The sequence below is a fragment of the Haemaphysalis longicornis genome, unplaced genomic scaffold, assembly GCF_048455015.1.
Source record: "Haemaphysalis longicornis isolate Haplotype H1 unplaced genomic scaffold, Haemaphysalis longicornis Haplotype H1 scaffold_1, whole genome shotgun sequence".
NCBI lineage: Eukaryota > Metazoa > Arthropoda > Arachnida > Ixodida > Ixodidae > Haemaphysalis > Haemaphysalis longicornis.
In genome coordinates, this window is record NW_027526203.1 from 265,150,643 (window position 1) to 265,168,483 (window position 17,841).

General features: G+C 48.8%; 1 protein-coding gene across 1 annotated transcript; it reads left to right on the top strand.

The window, feature by feature from the left end:
* Window positions 1–3,388: 3,388 nt before the first annotated feature.
* On the top strand, window positions 3,389–8,181 carry LOC144145382 (uncharacterized). Its single transcript, XM_077676972.1, has 2 exons — window positions 3,389–5,034; window positions 6,917–8,181. The coding sequence occupies exons 1-2, from the start codon at window positions 3,523–3,525 to the stop codon at window positions 7,304–7,306; spliced, it is 1,902 nt and encodes a 633-aa protein (XP_077533098.1). The 5' UTR covers window positions 3,389–3,522; the 3' UTR covers window positions 7,307–8,181.
* The last annotated feature ends 9,660 nt before the right edge of the window (window positions 8,182–17,841 follow it).

Sequence of the window (17,841 nt, forward strand, 5' to 3'; positions counted from 1 at the left end):
GACGACGTGCCATTGACGACGACACGTTGTTCACGCATATGTAGGTAGTCTTTGATTCAGCCGAGTAAGTGCTCTGGAATTCCTAGACTAGATAATTTAAACAAAAGTATGTTTTGCGACACCACATCAAACGCCTTTTTTAGGTCTAGAAATACTCCGTGCATGGACTCTCCCATAGAATTAAGAAGGTGGCAGAAAATTACGATGTAAAAGTGGTGTTCTCTGCACAGAACAAAATAGGAAGTGTGTGTTGCATGGTCAAACAAAAGTATGAAAAAGAAGGAAAGAATGAAGGCAAGAATGAGTGTACCGTAAGACATGGAAAGCAATTTGTTGATTGTATAAAAGATGTCGTGTATCGGATACCAATGACGTGCGGTCATGTGTATGTCGGTCAGACTGGAAGGTGTATAAATATAAGACTGAGAGAACACTTATCTAGTTTAAAAGGACGCCCGTGCACACATTTGGCTTTACATCGTAACGCGTGTGGATGTACACCATGCTTCGACAACACTGTCATTTTGTTCAAGCATCACAATAAAACGTCAAGAGAGATCGTTGAGGCGTTCCATATTTCCCACCAAAAAGAAGACTGTGTAAGCCATCCCTCAGTAGCATTGTTAGATATTGAACTATCGGTACTATCAGCGTTGGTGTGAATTGATGAGTGTACACGTTTTTTGCTATGTGTGCCGGTGATGGGTTCTTGTACTGATCTGCGCAGTGTTGTAGGGTATAAAAGTCTGTGTTTTTTCTAATAAACCACTCAGTTGATAGAAGGCGCTTGTCCGTGTGTTCCTTTCTTTGTCCCCGTTTCTGTGCGCTATTACCTTCAAAATACTCCATCTATCTGGGTGCTGTTGTTTATACCAAGTGTGATATCGTGGATAAATTCTGTTAATTGGGTTGTGCAAGATAATCCGGAGCGAAAGCCGTGCTGTGTAGCTGTGAAGAAATCATTATCCTGGAGGAGTTTCATTAGGCCTGAATAAATTATATGCTCTAAAGTCTTACAGCAAACCGATGTTAAGGACCGCGGCCGATAATTGTGTACGTTTCCTTTATCACCTTGCTTGTGAATCGGAGTTATGTTAGCCAATTTACAATTTGGTAACATTGCATCATGCAGTGAATTTATTAAAGAGTATTTCTAGGAAGGGAGAAATAGTAGTGCGCAACGCTTCAGTACATGATTAGAGATACCATCAGGACCATTTGCAGAATGTGGGTTCAGGTTAACCAGCGCAGCACGTACACCTGGTTCAGTTATAACGATTTCGTCCATGTTGGGCAAATGTATGAAATATCCAGGAACTACGCTCAGTTGGCGTGTGTTAAATACAGAATGAAAGTACTTACTAAAGCATTCAGCTTTACCTACGTCATCTTTAACCAATTTATTATCATTTATTATGACTGGTACTGCATTGCCGTCTTACAATGTTTTGAGACTAAAAAAGGGTGTAAAGATGAAAAAAGGATGTTCATGTATACACCCAAAAAAGGGTGCAAGGTTGCTTAACACCCTAAAATAAGGGTGTGGGCAGCGCAGCTATGCGTGACAGTGCGGATCGGCCGAGCGCGCAGCATGACATGCAGGCACATTTAATACGCGTATGTCACACTTGGAACACAAATAAATTGAGCAAGAAAACCAAGGGGGATGCATGACGACTGCGAGTGCATACTTCCTTGGAAATAAAGTGCTGTTCTTGCTTTATTAGCCAGCGGAAGAAAGTCATCCGACAGAGTAAAATAAGATATTTTGGGGTTAATTTTGTAATTATGAATTTTAATGTGAGCATGTACAAATCAGCACGCGAATACGAAAAAAAAAAAACCTTTTAATGGTAAGGTATTGATTATGTTGAATAAGTCGTAGAATTTTATTAAAAACCAAACACCTGTTTCAGATCATTTCAACACCTACCAAGAAGACTGTTCATAATTTCAACACCTTTTTATCCACAAGGATGTAAAGCTACAAATTAGGGTGGTGGAAACTAAGAAAAAGGGTTAAAAAAAAGGGTCTAAGAAAAAGGGGGTAATAAAAGACCGTCAACTAAGAAAAAAGGTTGGCGGTCTTAGAAAAAAAAAAACTAAGAAAGAGGTATTTTATACCCGCGGGTGGACTGAACATTTTCCACAAGTGGGGGGATGTTTTGTACCTCAGGATTCTTAAAACAATTTGAATTGGCATAATTTATTACCAGTGAAGCTGTTTAAGCTTGAGCTAGGTTCGGTGGCACTAGCAAAAAAAAAAAAAAAAAAAAACAAGAAAAAGAACTCTGCCTCTTGTAATGTGTGTAAGGTATCATAACAGTGAAGCCGGCTGCTTTCGAGCCTGTTCGAGAGTGAGCACAAGAGGCGCATGCGTATGCGCAGCTCTTATAATACCATTTCAAAAGTACCGGTCTTTTCGGGATACTAAAACGCGAAAAAATTGGCGCAGCTTGCACTAGTGGTGCAAAGCTGGAGAAACCGCCAAGCTCGGGGTCGAGCTATAGCTTGGATCCGCCACCAGTGTGGGGAACAGCTCACTGGAACAACCTTGTAAGATCCGGCTAAAGTTGGTCTCAGTTTAGTGTGTATATACTGGTCTTTTTAATTTTAAAAGTGCAAATTGACGTTTCATGTGCCAAAGCTAAACTTGATCCATGAGGCGCACCGTATATGGAAACGAGCGATCATTGCAGACGAACAATTTGTTTTTTGCTATTGAGCATTTCTTACTAGGTGGGGGGGGGGGGGGGGGGGAGGTGGGGATGAGGGGATGTCTTGTATTTCGCAGTGCAAATATACATGCATGCATGGCCTTAATCGGTCAACAGCTGAACACCTACTCCAAACGATTTCAACACCCTACCAAAAACCAAGGGTGATGAGGTTGGTCAACACCTTTTTTTTTTCGCGAAAAGGCTGTAGAGCAACAAATACGGGTGTTCAGTTTAAAAAAAAAAAAAAAGGCCTCCCAACACCTTTTTTCCACTTATGCTACGCCCTTTTTGGTCAAGAAGGGTGTAAAAACGTTTAGCGTGATAGTGTAGCTTTGTTGTGTAAACCTACATTTACTTTAAAAACCAAATGCACGTGTTCTTTCAGACAAAAATGAAAGACACTTTTTTTTTTTACTTTTGATACGGTTCTGATACGGGTAAGTAAAAATGACTGATTCCATTACTTGGTAAACGCAACAGCTTATCGAGATGCACTTATACTAAGGCGCAGACTCAGATACCAATAGAGAAGCATTCAGTACACCTTATCATATCATGTGCATACGTTGAAGTATCCCATGAATATATGTAAAAAAAATGCGAAAGGCCCTCAGACTCCTCCGAGCATGCGCGACTAAAATGCATGGTTTGCGCTTCATATAAGAATGTGTTTGCGCACCACAATGTCTTCAAATGCGCGTGGTACAGCGCGCCTAACATAGCTAGCCCTTTCCGGGGGAGCACTTAGCGGACGTTCGTCAGGGCTTACGGTAAAAAATTTGAGCATAGCTCGAATCTGAAGATGGACGAAATGAAGTCTGGCGACGAGGAATGTCCTTTGTTGTCTTTGCCTAAAGAGTTAATCCTTCACATATTAAGTTTTCTGGACTTTAAGGACATGATGGCCGTCGAGAAGACTTCGCAAGAGTTGTCAGTGCTCGCACAGGACTTGTACGTTGTTCAGAGCGTGCGCTTCCTTCCACGTCACTCTCTGGATGTTTTCGTCAGCTTCATGGATGAGCAACGGGCAGCTGTTTTATCCGTTCTCGACTTGAGCAACTACTCGAGGCCAAGCTCGCAGACTGTGGAGGCCTGCGTCCAGGCCTGCATCAATTTGAGGGTGCTCCGCTGCTCCAACACCCAGCTGCTGCCGACGGCGCTCATCCGACTGCTAAGCAACAGGCTGCGCAGCCTACAGCTGCTCGAATGGTCTCTACTGGGAAGCCCAGAACACGACCAAGACGTGCGCGGCTTCCTGGGCCATAGTGCTCAGGTCAGAGCGGCTGTTTCGATCCCGGAGTCCTTGCGGGACATGTACGTTGAGGCTGTCTCTAAATCAAGCAACATAACTCTGCTCTCCCGCATTCTGAGGCAGTGCACAGCTCTTCGTACGCTGCACGTTCACGAGCGCAGGTCGCGAAACCTGTCGTCAACATTAGCATACGTGGCCCTCCTCAGCTACATGAGCGGCACCTCTGAGAGATTTCGCACTTTCACCTTCACCACCGACTTTACCGGCCCACTAAGGAGCTCGCGGCCTCAAGGCGGACGGTGTCCTCCCTTCGCTCCCCACACTCTCCTCGGACAGCTCGAGGCTGGCCTGAAGATCAGCTCCTTTATCACGCTGGCGCGGGATCCGTACCCATCCGTGAACTGCATTGTCCTGGACCCTGCGGTCACGGAGCCAGTGACTGGACGCATGCCGGAGCTGTTCGCCGTCGTCAAGGGCGACCCGCTTAAAACTCTACAGGCGACAACTTTTTCTGGTACGGCGCGCAACGCACTACGTGCGCTTACGCTCAAAGCGTCACCCGTGCATAAAGTGGTGCGTCCCCATACCTACGGCACCACCCACCCGGGGTGGTTCCTCAGGTTTCTCGTTGGCTGTCCCAACTTGACAGAGCTTAATATCACGTCCTTTCATTTCGAGGCCAACGTGGACTGCTGCTCTGTCCTGGTGGACGCTCGGCTCAACGGGCTCCGAGCTTTGGCCCTGCCTTCGTGCGCCTTGTGCAGGAATGGGCGCCTGCAGAGGCTTGCGTCCGCAAACTTCAAACTCGAAGAACTGGACGTACGCACCACCGAAGTAGTGCTCGGCGAGTATTGCGTCGTCTGCAGTGCGCCCACCACGTGCACGGAGGACTGTTTACATGCACTACCGCAACTGGGTCCCCTGCAGCGCCTGACACTTAGTGACTTGCCGAACGTCCGCAACCTTGACTTCATTAAAGGCTGCTCTATCCAGGAGCTCAGGATCTGCAACATTGGCTCCTCCAGCCGTGTGCTGCAAGATGATTTGGTGACAATAGTGCAGGTGAGTAGCCAGCTGTTTATTTTGCATCACTGGTAGTTCCTTGCTGGACAATATGTCCTGTCCTCCTGGCTAAAGAGCCGCCGTTTAAGCATACTGCTGTGATTTTTTAATTCTACCCCTAGCTTTTATAAATACACAGAGGTGCTAAAAGAAATACGAATTACTGAGCGCACAGGTTCCCACGGATGCTGCGCCGTATGGCTGCAACGTCAGTAAACTGCACGCATGCGCAGTTCTTCCAGAGCGGTTGAAGGTGCTACCTATACTCTTATGGGAAATGCTTGATCATGAAGCGACGCCGGACAATATATTGAAGCGCATTTTCTTGCTGCGTCACCACTGACAAGGACGAGTCTAATGGAATCATGGCAGCTACAACCAGCTTGCTGCGCCCTCGGCTAACGCATAGTAGCTAACACGCACGGGCTGACTTGACGCAGCTGTCTTTCAGCGCTTGGGGGGGGGGGAGGGGGGGGGGGGCATGGATTGTGAATGCAGCAGCTTTATTACAAAACGCTCCCTCAATGTCGCAGTAACGCTTTTAATTATTCAGTTGTGGAGCGACTAGAAAACATACATTTTGTCAGATGTCTGGCAGCGAAAATCGGCGTTACGCGCTAGTTACGCCTGTGCGTGAGTTGCCTGGTTTGGTTTTGTGCATCATGCTTGACGTCCCGTGCCACGTGCTTACACGAAAGCGATCAGTTGAATTTCCAGCGTTTGTTTATTGTAACAATTCCCGTCTTCGCAACGAGAACTCGTGTTCTGCAACCACATATCGGTTGACTGACACAACCTCTGTGAAATTCAGCCATGCGATTTCGCGTGACAGTCATGAACTGCTGCGCGCGAAGCATATGAAACGCAAACTGCAAGCTGGGGCTCCGCAGGGCGGGCAGTTGTTTGTAACCGGCAGTTGTGGTTACTGAGCTTAGCGTATGTTCCCTCTGGTAATCGCCTAATGAAAGCACACTAGACTGTTTAACAACTCTCCTTACGCGGCGCTTTCGCGCGGCCATCGTAAGATACATCGATGGCTACCGAAAGGCGGTGCGATAGGTATCGCCCATATCTAAACGTTCTCGCATTGTTTCTAATCTCTGCCCTGATGGTGCTTGCTTACCGCAATCAGTGTTTTCGAGCAGCGATAAAATGCTAATCGTGAAGTCGACGCGCGAGGCGTATTTTGGCCGACCATGCTTGTATAGGCCCATTAAAAAAAAAAAAAAAAAGCCAGGCCCCGGGCACTCAGCAACATTTCCGAGCATGTGCATTACGGTCTTGTCCTACTTGGGAGTCACATGGGGCTTACTGCGCTCGGATACAGCTCTCCATTGCTAAATTGGTAGTGTCATTTTTTATATTAAAGCATTCATTTTCCCCCAGGGCATAATTACATTGATGGTGACATGACGGGGAAATGGGATCATATTGACATAACGTTCACTTTTGGACTTCGTCCGAGAAATAAGTGATCTGGGGCGTTGTGTCCGCGCAGTGTAGGAGGACGCGCCCTCCAAGCGGAAGCCCGTCCCCGCAAGATGCCGTATCCTCGTCAGATACAAAGTCATACAGGACTAATTTTGCTCAGAAAATACCACAGGACAAATAACAGCGTCGAGTTTAGCGGTTGTGCGTCGAGCTGTTCAATTTGCGAACTTTGCCACTTCTAGGGATGCAATTTACTGCACCTTTTCAAAACCTTTCACAGTATAGAAAATGAATAGCCCAGTGCAAATGCAATTGCATGCCACAATACCGATAGAGACGTGAATTAGTTGTTCTTGCGTGAATCCGCCTTGCAGCAGCGATTGGAGTAACCTACTCAACACGCCGTAGCACGGATACACTCCTCAACATTTTTTTTTAATTCTTGTTACAGTTCACGGAGGGCCTTCGTAACCTGAAACTGGAGAGCAGAGACAAGCCTTACGATATTTCCTTCCAGCGAAGACTCAAGCCGGCTACCCAGCTCCGCTGCCTTTGTGTCACGACGAGAGGCCTTACAACGGACAGCGCGGAAATCCTGCTCACTTACCTTGGAAAAGAGTTTTCTGAAACCCAATCCATCCACGTGCACATCTACACGCCGGGGCAACACCCGCAACGCCTTACCCTGGCCTTGGAATCTATTTTCGAACGCGATGGCGTCCAGGGTCTCAGACGCCACTATATGGATACAATTATCTCCTCCGATGAACTGGTGCTCTGCAATGGCGTCAACTTGGTCGGAGTCCCACGGCCACGCAACTGCGGACCCCGGCGCTCTTGAGCAATCTACCTGAAAGATCCATCCAACGACCAAGGCGTGTCGGAGGTCTGAGCTCCCACATGGAAAGCTGGAAATCTGGAAAAACTCTCAATAGCGGTTCTTCTTCAAAACAACGACGGGCGCCCAGTGCCAATGTTCTTATGTCACGATGCAGGTAGAGGCATCAATTGGTTATTTCACAGACCCTTTGGGGTTTCCATTCAAGGTGTTCCTCGACGAGCCTAAGACTGGGTGAATTGTCGCATTCAGCGAAGCCCTCAATTTTTTTTTCAAAAGGACACTATTTTCAAATTTTATTTGGTAGACAGTAAGCGCAATGCTTGCGCTATTTTCCAAATATTGTTCAGCTGGAAACAAATTCTGTTTTTAGCAATACACTTCGGTTTTTAACTGTACTCATCACGAATTCTTTCATCTGGAGTAAAATCGTCGTGTCAACGCCACCTGATGCAGAGCGTGCTCCCAGTCTTCGGGCAGAACCACCATATTAAGTTCGCTACCAGATACGAGAGACAGAGCGATAATGAAGAGGGCACTCGGGTGGCGGTTTTTAATCGTGAATATGCATGATGGCTTGTTTCTATCGTAGCCGTAATAACGTTCAAGTAGACGAGGCCCGAAAGCTGTAGCTGCGAAGTTTCTTCGTACTCGGTTTTCGTACATGCGCAAATGCCACCGATGTCGAAACCTTTCCAGTGCCTGTAAACTAGCTTGTCTTGTAGCGAAACTGCCTTACGCGCGATTAAACACCCTCACTGGTGTCCATTGGTTTCCGCAGCTGTACTAAAACAATTTCAGTAAATTGTATGTATGTGCACCAATCTATCTATCTGCATATGTGATCTATCTGCAATAAAGTGCGATTGGAGACCCTGCATGAGCCGTATTAAGACTTTTCTGCCACAACGAAGCAAATGGAAGGGTGAGACAGTCTTGCGGGTAATTTGTTTCTTAAGCGTCTACCAAATTCGTGAACTGGTTCGACAACCGTCAGAGGACCCGCATCGGACTTTCAGGATGCACGAACATGCTAGATAGATTCATTTCACCACCTTCGGCTGCCGCGTACGCAACTATAATTGGCTGGTGGTCGCAGCCAGCGGCAGCACTTAGCGCAGGAATGGCACTGACGACGTTGCGTTCGAACAGGGGCCGTGGTTTCTCCTGGTTTCGACGACGCGCCGCATGGCACGCTCAGCATTTGTGGGAAACTCTTCCGAAAAGCAGCCCGTAGCGCCTACCGCGCCGGTTACATGCGCGATAACCTGAGCTCTTTCCCGCACATGTTTCAAGGAACCTTTAAAAACTTCGCAAAATCTGAAATACTTTCAGAATGCAGTCTCCAATCCAATACCAATACAATCCAATCCAATGCAGAATCCAATCGCCATACAATTCAATCCAAGCCCAAGTGCCATTTAATTTAATCCAAACGCCATCGAATTTAATCCTAGTGCCAACCAATTTAATCCAGCTGCCGGAAGGTTGTTCAGGGGTGTTTTGTGCGGAATTAGGCGCAGCTTTGCGGGGTTTCATGCGCGTAGCGTAATGACAATGTGGTGTTTCTTGATCCATTATGTGCAAAAATATATCTTATGCGAACAGCTTAATATACATTTACGTATACATTTACATTTACGCGCTAGACCGTTGCTGTGAGCTGATCGTCTGCGAGAGCGCCGTCGATAACAGAGCTCTTCTGGTCGATAACACACGTCATAAGTATCGTCTGATCTTCTCGTAACAATGCCTTCAGAAGCTCATTTGATAAAGATACATTACTTAAATGCCCTTTGCATTCTTATTTCCAATAATTGAATGCTTTTCTGCAGCGTTAAGCATTATTTCCGAATTATAATACCGTCTGCGAGATCGTCAGAAATATCACCTGCTGGCGACACAGGTGTCGTCTGCTCGCGTAAAAGTACGCTGGCAAATCTGCTGGGGTAACAATACGTGAGCAGACGATACTTCTGACAACCTCGCAGACGATCACCACACGCCACCAACGGATCAAACGAGATCACTCTCCTGGTCTGCGGGTGTTAGTAAATGTCCATTTAGCTGCGCGCATATGATATTTTTCACATAAGGCATCAAGAAACACCACGTTTTCATCACACCACGCGCATCAAAGCCCTCAAAGCTGCGCCTAATTCCGCACAAAACACCCAGAAACAACCTCCCACAGCTGGACTAAATTGGTTGGCACTTGGATTAATTTCGCTGGCACAGTAAAGTTTGGTTCGTTGGTGAACGTGGTTGGTGTCGTCGTGGAGGGTGGTGAAGGACCCGATGACGAGACGAGGCCAGCCGGTGACGAAGAAAAAGAAGTCTATTTACATGTATTTACAAGAGACGACGATGAAGCAAACATAAAACTGGGTTACAATTACGCGCCGCAGCGCACAAAGGGTGGTATCGCGGCGCGATCCCCTGATGGGGGCCCGGAACATGGCCAGGAGATCGTCCTATAGGTGGCGCCGCTTCAGTTAGGGGGCGCCAGGGTCAAATTTCTATAGAGGGGAAACAAACGAAAAAAATACATGGGTTTCTATAGGGCACTGGTCGGTCAAACAAGATTCCTTTAATGTACGGGGAAATTATGCGCAGTGCGGCAGTGGAAATCTACGAAATACACATCAGGCATTAGCCTGCAATGCTTTCCGCAGGCGGAAACCCAACGCAAGCTCTCGATATCAAAGCTGAAATTTTGAAGGAACGTTGGACTCGGTCTGTAGTACACTTCAGCGCAGAGTGTTTCAGGCACATCTCAGACGGAAATGAAAATAACAGCGCAGAAATTACCACAGACACGAAAAGCCGACCCAAAAGGCTTTGCAATCATTCGCGGCAGTGAGAAGACAGTGGCTTTTTTAAAAGAACAGCTGTTCCGTTGGACAATTTACCCGTGGTGAACACGACAAGCTGCCGAAAGTTGCAAGTTTTTCGATAATTCCCATTGAACGTTCCGACTTACCGCGCACAAAAGAAGTTTGGCACTAGGTCACTTTTGATGAACCCTGTGTGTGCGTAGTAAGTTCCATACCTACGGATTGAGTCGCGAGTCAGTGCGGCAATTTATAAGGCCCCGCTTGCGAAGACGATTGATACCCCACACTCCACGCTACGACGAAATGAAACTTGAACACGCCAAAAGTTGCTCTAATAATATATTTTTTTTTTTGCTAGCAACCTTCACTTCAAAACAAGGCCCGCGAAAGTGGTCTAAAAACGCGTTCATTTTATTAAACACGCGTACAAGTAACATCAGCGCCGGTCACCTCCAACGCTCATGCCGCAGGCCACCGTTAAAACAAGCTGATGTTTCCAAGATGAAAGCGCTGATGAATACGCCAGGATACGGCTCCGCGAACGAACAAAAAAAAAAAAAACGAGCACAGCACAATAACACAGAACGATTTCTTTTCAATTTTGCACCTGTTGCGCAACAGTCAGGACCGCGGTACTTACAGGTAGCAACGTAAAACACGCTCCTTGCGCGGACGACCCGTAATCCGCACAAAATAGGCAGCGCGACACGTACCACACACAGTTGTGTGAGTCGGTATCCAATGGTCATTAGACGTCGTCGCACGGAGAGCCGGCAGCGCATATAAGACGGGCGAGCTGACACGCAGACAGTGATGGAACAAGCACAGGTAATTGAAGGCAAACCACGAGATGTACCCAGTTTCACAACTCCATGGGACACACTGCACACCGACACAGACGAGGTAACTCAACGAGCGATAAGCGCCCATTTCCCGCCCAGCCTTAGCACGTCGAGAAAACCAGTACGTTTGAAACAGAAGCTGTCACCGCGACACGAACACTCATTGGACTAAACAATCACGCGACCCGTGGCTGTCTGCAAATAAATGCGTACAAAGACAAGTAGCCGTTGAGGCAGACGATACGGAGGGGGAATCTGGCCGCCGCCTCCACCACCCCCCTCTATTCTTTCCCCAGCACTATGCGCTTATTGGGTGGTCGGAATCAATACAAACACACAAAAACGCGGAAGGTCACTGCTCGTTTGGTTCCCCTCTCCTGAACGACAGCATGCGAAGAAAGAAAGCGCGGGCAGCCGTTATGGCAGTTCGGTGGCTCTTACATCCGCGCGCGATTAGCGAACTTAGCGGAGCTTTTCATGCGAATATAACCAGGTCAGTGTCGCGCGTATTTGCACGTGTATAGTGTGTGAAAGCCTGTGAAGATATTATAACGCTGCCGCCTTCAGCGTCTACTGTGTGGGACTTTGTTCAGTGGGGGAGACAAATTTTTGCACCTGTCGGGGGACCAGTACACCGACGCGAATGCAGTTTCTTACCAAACTGGAATTTCATTCGAACGCCGAGAACTAAACATTGGAGACTTCGCTCCTCTGTTTCTTCTTTTAGTAACTTTTCTCGTGCAACAGTTGTACGGATTCTCATAGCCATGGTAAGAATGACTGAGTGCGGCAGCTTTCGTAGAGGGACGGCTGAATTGTTAGGTAAGTGGGGTTTTAGTTCGAAAAAAAACGCTGTAAAACAGCGAGCAAAATCTTTTCGGGAAATGTGTACAGTTTGAGTAATTCTTTCAGATCAACATATACTCAAAAGTGCTCCCTAGAATTGGATAAATGGCTAAATATCGTTCTCCTGAAATATACGGTACGACTTCGGCCCTGTGAAAAACCCTGTGTCGTCTGCTTTGTTTCCCCTCTATTCAGTTTCTCGTTGGCGCCGCTAGGGGCGTCACTCTAAAATCTCCTCCCCAGTACCGTGCGTGGAGCTCTGGCGCCCAGAGGCTACCACGGGAGCAGGTCTGTCAGCGTGCGCTCTCGGCGGCTGCTCCGGACGAACTCGTCGAAGCACGCGCGAGCAGGGCGCGAGCAATGCCGCCTCCCCCACAGCAGCGCACATGCCAAAAAGGGTTTTGACCTCCGCTCCCCCCCTGGCCGTCCCCGAAGGTCAGGATGAAAGGAAAGCCTCCCCCGACGCCGCGTAAAAGCCGCCGGCGAGGCCCATACAAAGGGTTGCGACTGGCTGGCGTCGGCGGAGGCCGCCCCAACATTCCGAATGTTCGGTCTCCCGATGGGGAGACCGAACAAGGCCACGAGAAGAGAGGGGGGTCATCGTCAAGACGGGGTTCATCGGCGCTGCAATCATTACAGGCACCTTGAATAAATTCGATGCTGTTTGGATTGAATTAGATGACACTTGGATTAAATTGGCTGGCGCTTGCAGTAAATTGTATGGCGATTGGAATAAATTGAGTGGAAAAACCTGTAGTACTCGGATCACGGGGTCACAAAGTACGTGCTATGCGCCCACAAGAATCACCACCTGTATTTTTTTCAATGCCAAACGCATCGCCCGCTTCACAATGGGAGTGAGTGGGACGCCTGTGTCGACAGACTCGACACATGTCGTAAGATGGGGTCCCGAGCTTAAACGGGATCACCCGAACGTAACTGAATACGAGAGCGGCATGCGCTTGGTTGGCAAGGCAACCGATGTTCTAGATTGCCGTATAGCGGCGCTCTGGCCGGTGATAGGCAACTCAGCGCCGCGGCAGAGGACGTTTCGTCAACGTTGCCGCTTTCCGCCACGTGACGCCTCAAGAATAACCGGTCATGTGACTAAAGCGCTGGGAAGGCTAGCAACTGGGGGAGAGTTGCAGGAGTATAGAAGGAAAGGTTTTGATTGATTGATTGTAGGGTTTAACACGCCGACGCAACGCAGGCAATGAGGCGCGCCGTAGTGGAGGGCTCCGGATTAATTTTGACCACCTGAGGATCTTTAACGTGCGCCGAAATCTCGTACACACGGGCATTTTTGCTTTTCGCCTCCATCAGAAAAGCGACCGCCGCGGCCGGGAATCGAACCCGCGACCTCGTGCTCAGCAGCGCAACGCCTTAGCCACTGAGCCACCGCGGCGGGTATAGAAGGAAAGGGCTTGGTTGGCCGCTCGGGGTTGATGCGTTTGGCATTGAAAAAACACAGGAGGCTGTGCCACAAATAACGTAGAAATTTGTTCAAAAGATTTATGTTATTTGGTCTGGGCATTCATTACCCGCTTGAATGACGTGACTAGAGGGGTATCGCAGTTATCGGCCAGCTTCCATTCAGTTTCAGCAGCGAACGCTTTCAATAGCCACTTAAAAAAAAAATCTAGAACATAAGCTTGCACTAGAAGGCGTGTCTAGATTTTGCCCAGAAACTAAGCCATCGGGGGCGCCCGCTAATCGGTGGTGTTCACGTGGCGCCGCTCCTGAAAACCGGTAACAGTGTGGCCTTCAAGCACCGGGCGGCGCGACGCCGTCGTCGGCCGGCCCACAGCGAGGCCAGTGCGGGGAGGGTGTCGCTGCCCTGTGTTCGTGCCTTGTTTCCATTCGTGAGATCCATTATGAACACACCCATTTTGAATTCTTCCGTTCTTTCCTAATCACTTGAACAGTTTACACTGCGACCGCGGTGTTGGCGTAGTCCTGGCAGTGGCTTCCTCGGTAACGTCCACGTGCGCGTGGCCCGGCCCATTCATCTTTTTCGAAACATTCGCACCCATTCAGCCATCATTGTTTCATTGTTTTCGACGTCCATTTGTCACATATACAGCGTGCATACTGCGATGTATTAGGACTGGGGCGGAATCCCCAGTTTTCTGCACTGCTCAAAGTGTCCGTTTCGAGCAATCCCTCACTGGCTGAAAGTAGACGATCAGATGTGACGCAGCACAAGCGAAGTCTCTGCTTCTGCGCACGCGTAATAGGTCAGAGGTCTCGCAAATGCACCTACGTCACGACTGAAACGGATGCGAAATGGACATTTTTGAAACGGACAGACTCAGAATTCCACCCCTGGCGAATACCGTTCAGCTGTTTGAAACAGGATCACCACTCGCTAATCCACCTAGGACGGATCCCTTGTCACGCCAACCATGTTGCCAATGGTGTCCGACAAACCAGAGCAATGAACCCTTGGCTCGCTTGTGCCGTGGTGTGTCAGTTCACAGTCAGTGACCTCCTCGTGCGCCTGTCTAAGTGACGTATCAAAAAAAAAAAAAAAAATTCTTGCCAATCCACCCTGTAAATGTGTTTGGAAAGCAAAGCTATAAATGGCACCCACAACGATTACCCATGCAACGCCCCTTAAATTCACTCACGTCGCTCTACAAATAGTGAAACCAGAGAGAAGTGAAGCACTTAACCACTCCCTTCATTACTCAAAGAGATATTCTTGGTAAGGTTAAATGAATGCATGATGCATCAACGGTGATTGGTTAAGTTGTATCGGTGTAGCACGAGTGGAAACTCTTTTTTTCTAAATTAAAGGAAGCTCAAACCCGGTGTAAGACGATCTCACTCAGATTTCTTAACGGCCCGGAGTGCGGCCCAAAGGAGTGGTTCCTTTTCACTGGAGCCCTTTTGCAGTCCTCGCCGCCTGTGCTGTGTCCACCAGCTGAAGCTGGGTAGGCAGAGAGGGGCTGGACAGAAGCATCTCCCACTGCTCTTGTTGGGTAGTTGACGGAAAGAGAGGGGGGTACTCAGGGCTAAAGTCGCACACCCAGATAATATGGCGGAGTGTTCATAGTTCTGAGCAAAATTTACATTCAGCGTCGTAGCGAATCCGGTGCATATTAAATGAAGACGCGTCGCATGTGGGAAGGAGCCGGATTGTAGCCATAGGGTCGTTTGTTGTTTTCTGGAAAGGTTAGGGTAAGGCGAAGGTAGGGTCTGTCTCTTAAGGCGATAAAGCTCCGTTACCTGCCTGAACATGACAAGCGGGTGACTGTACTGGCGCAGCACCGTAGCACGGGGGCTAAAAGCGCAGGCTTGTCGGTGGGCGCATTTGTTGCCCTCCTTGGACGCGTGAGCGGGTGTCCAGATGAGCTGAATGGGACCGTTTGGGGGGTGGTTTTTTAGCAGATGGTCGGGACACCCAAACTTACTGAAAATTCCGGTAGGCTTGTTGGGTATCGGTGACTACATTCCGAACCTCTGTTTGAGTGAGAGCCAAGGCGATGGCTGCCTCTTCTGCTGCCGATAGGTCTTGGGTCTTGAGTGAGGCACACGCAAGGAGGTTGGTTCTGGAGCCACGATGATGGCGTACTGCTGCCCTCGATGTTGCGAGGCGTCTGTGTACATAACTGCGTGATCCCCATCGAGGGTGGTATTGAGCGCTTGAGCCCGTGCTTGTCGGCGACCCTCGTCGTGTGAGGGGTTCATATTTCTAAGAGAAAGGAACACCTTTAGTTCTTGTCGCCAATAGTACGGGAGTACAGCAAGCGGAGCTACATTCTGTGGTGCCCAGCCAATCTCATGAAGGATGTGGACACCCGCTGCAGTTCTGCTCAATAGGAGCTTCTGGTTAGAAAGATGGTCCTCTATCAGCTCTTCCACCGTGTGGTGGAGCCCCGCGTTAAGCAGCTTCTCTGTGGACGCACCCATGGGAAGACCATTGGCTTGTTCAACCGCCTTTCTAATCATTATATAAAGCATCTTTATGTCCAGCTTGCCGAGAAGAAGACAGGGGGTTGACGTAAGTGATTCTCGAGAGCACAAAAGCCTGAATTAATCGACAGGTATCGGATTCCTTGAGGCCTCGTTTCTTGGTGGCAACTGCCCTGATTATGTGTAGGATTTGATTGATGCTGTGTTTGCGGCGCTGTAAGGATACGTCACTCTTGGTGTTTGCCTGAAGATATAGGCCCAGGATCTTGATGCTGGGGCTTGGAGTGATGTCCTGGCCATCAAGGAGTATTTGAATGTGTTCCTTGAGGTGTCGTTTGGCGTGAGAGGGGACGACAAGTAGCTGTGATTTCTTACGTAAACACTAGAGGCCACAGGCTTTAGCACACTGGCGTACTAGAAGTGAGATGTCATACGTTGGGGTGAGCTTCCTTGAATTTTTGTAACTCCTAGCACATGCGCAAGGCGCGCACAGTGCCGCTAGATGTGCCGTGGGCGGACTGCTCAGCGGCGCGAGAGGTCGCTTGACGCCATCACGTGGAATTCAGCGAGAATGCAAGGGGGTATACCTGTACCCGTGCTTGGTGAGTGCATGCTCCCGGTCTCACCGTGGGCTTGTAGCTAAATCATTAAGACGACGGGCTTTCGAATTGTTATTCTATTAGTTCCACGTTCGATTTCTGGCGGTGCCAGTAAATTCTTTTATTTGTTCGCCGGAGTTTTCTGATGACACCAACGGTCGAGAAGTAGAGATAAAAGGCTTTGCCTTAAAAAAAATGGGGGGGGGGGGGAGGAGAGGGGTTTGAGCAACACAGCGATTTCAGCAACGACATACTAACCGGTGTGTTAACACGATGCTGAGAGAGCAGACAGGCACGGTGACAAAACAGGACACGCTCAGCTGTCAGCGCATGTACGGAGAACAAATGTTATCCCGTTCTTCCCGATACGAAGGTCATTTTTAGACGCCAGGACCGCACGATCCGCGATGGTGTGGAAGCGTACCACATCAGTAGGAGGTGAAGTGAACGTTTCAGAAAGCCATATATTAGTCGTATAGGGAGACTACGTTTTTGGATGGCCCATAATCATGATCTGTTTCTTCTGTTCTTGGTCACGGCCCACTTCGTATCACGCAGTTTCTTATACTATATATATATATACGTGTGTGAAGAAGATCAGTTGACAGTCAGCGCTTGTGTGCCCTTTGTACAAGTTCCGTCCTCGCGTGTTTGCGCCGCAACACAAGCTGGGTTTCATCTGATCCCGCCTCGCGTATTTCTAACTCCACGGGATATCATTCTGATAGCAGCATCACGAGGCTGTCACTCGTTGAAGCGCATAGCTAATGTCCTTGTGTACGACTCGTGCGCGCAGGCCCGTCCAGCAGCGGCGCCCTGACCTCTGGCCTTCACGGAAGCGGTCAGCAGCGCAGAGACAAGTGAAAGTAGTCACGCCATCTCTGGCTGGGCCGGAGGAGCGTGCTCAGCTGGCGCAAGCCAAACAGAGCGGCTCGGCTTTCCGCCCAGCATCCACAAGTGGGCCCGATAAGGCCGCTCGTTTTACCGGCGCAGTCCTCCGCGCGCTCTAGCCATCACAGCGGGTACGGACACGGGGCCTGCGACGAGAGATAGGGCCCGCGCCCCTAGGCTAGGCAGCAAATCAGCCTGTCGATGAACACGAGGGGACTGCCAACAGCGTCGAGTGACAGTGGAAAATATAAAAAGGGGCCGCGCTGTCGAGTGGAATTCGTCTAAGCATATATGCTTAGACGAGCAAATCTCGTGTGCCGCTCTCTGCAGGCGTTAACTATTGCTTCCAAAGTGCTTCCAGGCACGCGCGAAAGGGTGAAACAGCTTATCGGCACACACAGAACACAAATAAGCCGGAATGGGAGTAAATGGCTTGTGTCATAACTCAGTACCAATTCGGAGTTTTCAAAACTCCTTCCAATGGGAGTTTCGCCATACTCCCATTATTTGGGGAGTTTTTTCAGTACCATATGGGAGTTTCATTTTACTGCCACTACAATGGGAGTTTCCAGGGGTACCATTGGGAGTGTATTGTTTCCTCCAAC

What these genes read in the sequence shown, in the direction of transcription:
- LOC144145382 (XM_077676972.1), top strand. Translation starts at nt 3,523, where the DNA reads ATGGACGAAATGAAGTCTGGCGACGAGGAATGTCCTTTGTTGTCTTTG. An exon ending in ATTTGGTGACAATAGTGCAG is followed by an intron (nt 5,035 to 6,916) that starts GTGAGTAGCCAG and finishes TTCTTGTTACAG; the next exon opens with TTCACGGAGGGCCTTCGTAA.